The 4,275-nt window shown below is 41.5% G+C and overlaps 1 protein-coding gene across 1 annotated transcript; it reads right to left on the bottom strand.

Annotated features, from left to right (window-relative positions):
- Positions 1 to 6: 6 nt before the first annotated feature.
- Positions 7 to 4,078, bottom strand: LOC107301740 (60S ribosomal protein L10a; the record flags this gene model as incomplete). The annotated part of the gene is made up of 5 exons (XM_015830926.1): positions 3,969 to 4,078; positions 2,625 to 2,705; positions 2,073 to 2,221; positions 1,131 to 1,303; positions 7 to 36 (listed from the first exon to the last, which is right to left on the bottom strand). Coding segments are annotated over exons 1-5 (543 nt in total), but the record flags the coding sequence as incomplete, so codon positions are not given.
- Positions 4,079 to 4,275: the final 197 nt, after the last annotated feature.

Below are 4,275 nucleotides of genomic sequence, written 5' to 3'. Positions count from 1 at the left end.
CTTCACATGTCCAACTGCCACAGCAAGACATAGCACCTGGAAGGACACAAGAAAACACTCAAATTTATTAAAATTGACTAGGAATAGAAATTAGCAGAACAAGCAGCGGAAGAGGAACAGAGGAACGTAATCTGACAAGCCATCCTTAAAAGGTCATTAATATGATCTTTGTAAAATCGACCAATTGCAGCTCGGTATCAACACTGGATAATAAGGTCTTGCCTAACTCAGAAACAATACATTAGGATGGCCTGGTATTTGCCAGGTGTCCCTATTTAAGGAAATCAATCTCTCAAATTGGTATAGCTAGGACAGTGGTGGCGAACCTATGGCACGCATGCCAGAGGCGGCACTCAGAGCCCTCTCTGTGGGCACGTGCACCATTGCCCCAGTCCCGCCTTCCCCGCGGCCCCCTCACCAGCAGCCCCCCGTCATCCGCGGGCATGGAGCAGCGCAGCCAAGGACATGGCAGCTGGGCAGCAGGGACTGCCCTCATGCCCCATCATGCGCAGATGATGCTGCGGGGCGCGGGCGGAGGGTATGGCCACCATGGCACTGCAGAGCCGCCTGGGTGATCTGCTGTGGAGGTGATGGGTGACCTTGTGAGTGGGCAGGGTTGGGGCAGGGGCAGAATGAGCAGGGCAGGAGGCGGACCTGGGCAGGGCCAGAGCGGTTTTTGGGCACTCGGTTTCTAAAAGGTTCACCATCACTGAGCTAGGATGTACAATTTGCCACAAAACTGGATAGATGCAAATAGCTGAAGCCCTCAGGAATCATGTAAATATTTTTGTAATGAAGAACACAGTACTTTTCTTCTAATACAAAATATGGTTACCATTGTACAAATTAGAAAAGATAAATCAACTTTATGTGCTTTTATGTTCTTCCTACTTCACTGACACTGAAGAGAAAGCCCAATTCAGTAGATGCAATTTATTTTTATTTTATTCATTAAATTTATTATGGGGCCCATTCAGTGCAAAGTGACTCTTTCTCTAGATATTTGTGTAAATATTCTTTCCCTTTTCAGCAAGATAATTTTCTGTAGGCCTGTTTCTTTAGAGAATACTAGAAATTATTTTTTCCCAATAAAAAATATATACTGCCAAATTTAAGGAGTTGAAAAATACCTTTTTCATTTGAAACTTGATTGTGGATTTCACTTCATCTACTTTGCCCACCATGTTCTCATTGTGAGTGAGAAGAGAAGGGAATTTGCCAGCCTTGTTCAGTCCTGGCCCCAGGATTCGAGGAATTTGCTTGATCAGGGATTCAGAGGCCAGAAAAGCATCGTATTTCTTGGCTGTATAAAATAAAAAACAACACAATATTGAAAACACTCAAGACTCATCTCAAACAGGTATGCATGTTAACAATATGGAATGCAACAATCTAGACTTGTGTGAGCGCAATTAGTATTTATTGGGTTCATATCCCAAAACAATCAAGCATCTCTTAAGGGCTTAAAATTAACAAAACAATTTAAACATTTGTATAGCCTACCAACATAAATTCAAATAAATAAAACAATTTAACAATAATGCATTAATAGATTAGGCTGTCCAAATCAGGAAAGTATTTTCTAGTATAATTTGGTTTTAAATAGCTTCCTTAAGGCCAGTATCAGACTACTTACTGAAGCTACTAAAATAAGGACCAGGTGCTAAGACTGCTTGAATTAATAACATATATTTTTAGGAAAACCCCTTTCAGCATAACATAATTGGAAAGCAATTAGCAGCACAATTATTAGAGTACAAAGTTCTTTGAGATCAGGACTGCAAAACCACAATTTTAATATGCTTCCCCTTTTGCTATATCACCATTACATGGAGATCTATGGCTCCATCCCTTAATTGTTCAGTCCCAAGGACTCAGGTTATATGCCTCTGCTTTACATTCTTCATTTGCATTTTTTTGGGAAGGGGTAGGCGGGAATGAATGTACCAGATTGTTTTTCACTATTAAGCCACAAGAATGTTAAACCAAAGTGAATCTAACATGGTATGGAGAAGAAAGATTAGATTTTATCGGATGTTAAAATCTTGGATATTCTTTTTTAGTTTGCTTACCTAGTTTCTTCACTAGCTTTTTGTTCTTATTCAGTTTTTTAAGGGCCTCTATATCCATGTGTGGGATGTCAACGGCTTTGGCTTCATCACAATGCTGCTGATCTCCCAAGACACAGACAGAGAATTTAGGTCTCGGAGCCGACTTGAGCCTGGGAGAGCAAAGAGATCATCACAATAGCCACTTCCTATCAACAAAGTTATACAAAATGGCAAAAGAACATTCAAAACTGGTGCTGACAAATCTTACCAGGCAGCTAGCACGTCTCTGTGCACCAGGATCTACCTCTGGCTTCTTAAAAATGATCGGCAGGATTAGCAAAAGAGCCTCACCATGCCTCCCCTCATGTTTTAAGACCCAGGGTAGGGGTCCGTCCAGCCACACCCACTGCATAGTGTGAGGTGAACTGAACTACCCTGGCAATTCAGCATTGCACCCAGCTACCACAGATTTTACAAGCCAATAGGCTGTATGAATGTAAACCAAATTAGAAGACTTCTAACAGGGAGAAGGGTGCAAGCAGAAGGCTGGGTGGTACAAGAAGGATGCCAAACCTGACAGTGCCAGAAAAACGCTTGTCCTTTTGAGGGTCATAGTTTTTCAGACTGATCTGCAACTCCACAGTCTCCAGGAACCTATATAACAAAAACAGAATGCGTATTTGGGTAAAAATTGAGGACAACTGAATACAGGAGAAAGCAATCAGATGATCTTCAGAAGTTTTGAATTATAGCCTCTACACAGATTACATGCTTATAACTGTAGTTAATTGGACTTCAATCCAAAACATCTAGAGGCCAGTGAATACATGAAATGATAATTTCATTTAAGATGAACTTTACTTTCTAAAGGAAAGCATTTAGCACAAACATATCAGTACTGAGTAAATTACCCCTCTATGAATTTATTTATATCCCACCTTTTTTTTATAACTAGCTCAACATACCCACTACTCCTTCCTCCTGCTATATGCCCCACAACAACCCTGTGAGATGGGTAGAGCTGAAAGAGAATGACTGGCCAAGTCACCCAGCTGGTGTTTCATGCCTAAGGTGAGACTAGAACTCAAGTCTCTTAATTTCTAGCCTGATATCTTGGCCACTAGACAAAATTGGCTCTTAACATTTAATTACTCGCTTAATTGCTCCAAACAACCCGTTTTCATCATGCAAGCTTATAAAAACATTTCACTAAAAACTAATAAAAAACCAGCTTTCTGTTCAGTGGAGACTATTTTGTTCTCCTATAGGAAAACCAAGTGGGATGTCTGTAATGTTTACAATAATTTACAGCTGCAGTTGATTTTAATACTATCCAAGAGAGATGTAATTGAACTACTGTTCAATATTGTTACAGAGAACTTTCCAATATGAGCTGACAATGAGCCTCTTGGAGAATTAAGATCTCCAAGAGCCCTGATGGCCCAGTGGTTAGAACTGTGTTAGTACTGCAGGCTAATTCTGCTGACTGCTGGCTGCCAGCCAAGGTTGACTCAGCCTTCCATCCTTCCAAGGTTGGTAAAATGAGGACTCAAGATTCCTGGGGGCAATATGCCGATTCTGTAAAACTGCTTAGAGAGGGCTGTAAAGCAGTGTGAAGCGGTAGATAAGTCTAAGTCCTATCTACTGTTTTTCCAAAAGATTCAGGATTTCAGTGGCCTTGCTGATCTCAGCTCCTGCAAATCTGTCTTCATTCATATAAGTCACCCAAACACTCCAATTCATGATCAGACGCAGCTCCTTTTTCCTTCCAATTGCAGAGGAATTCTGTCTTAATGGTAGTCTCACTGTTGTTATTATACAAAAAGGCAGTGACGTGCACACTGCAGCTATAGCAAACTCTGGTGTTTAGTTTACTCAAATTAACTTTATTCAATAGGTCTTTTCTGAAGTTCTTACTTGCGGGTCTTTGCCTGACTCCCCTGAAGGACTTCCTTCACAGCTTCGTACAGTGTATCACGGGAGACTTTGCTGCTGTGGAAAAACACAACGTCCCAATTTAAACCCATACAGACTTTCAGATTCGTTGTCAAGTGTGTTTCTGGAGTTCGAAGAGGAGCAACCCCACCCACCCAATATGCTATTTACACAGGGGCGTCCCTTGATATGGCTCTCCCGTGTTCATTCATATTGGAAAAAGGGGTAGTGACATTAGGGTTGCCAGGTCTGCTTCCCAAAAAATAGCGGACAAGCGGGGGGGGGGGGG

The sequence above is a fragment of the Protobothrops mucrosquamatus genome, unplaced genomic scaffold, assembly GCF_001527695.2.
Source record: "Protobothrops mucrosquamatus isolate PMUCROS unplaced genomic scaffold, P.Mucros_1.0 scaffold16156, whole genome shotgun sequence".
In the NCBI taxonomy this organism is placed as follows: Eukaryota; Metazoa; Chordata; class Lepidosauria; order Squamata; family Viperidae; genus Protobothrops; species Protobothrops mucrosquamatus.
This window is presented reverse-complemented; position numbering and strand designations above follow the sequence as displayed.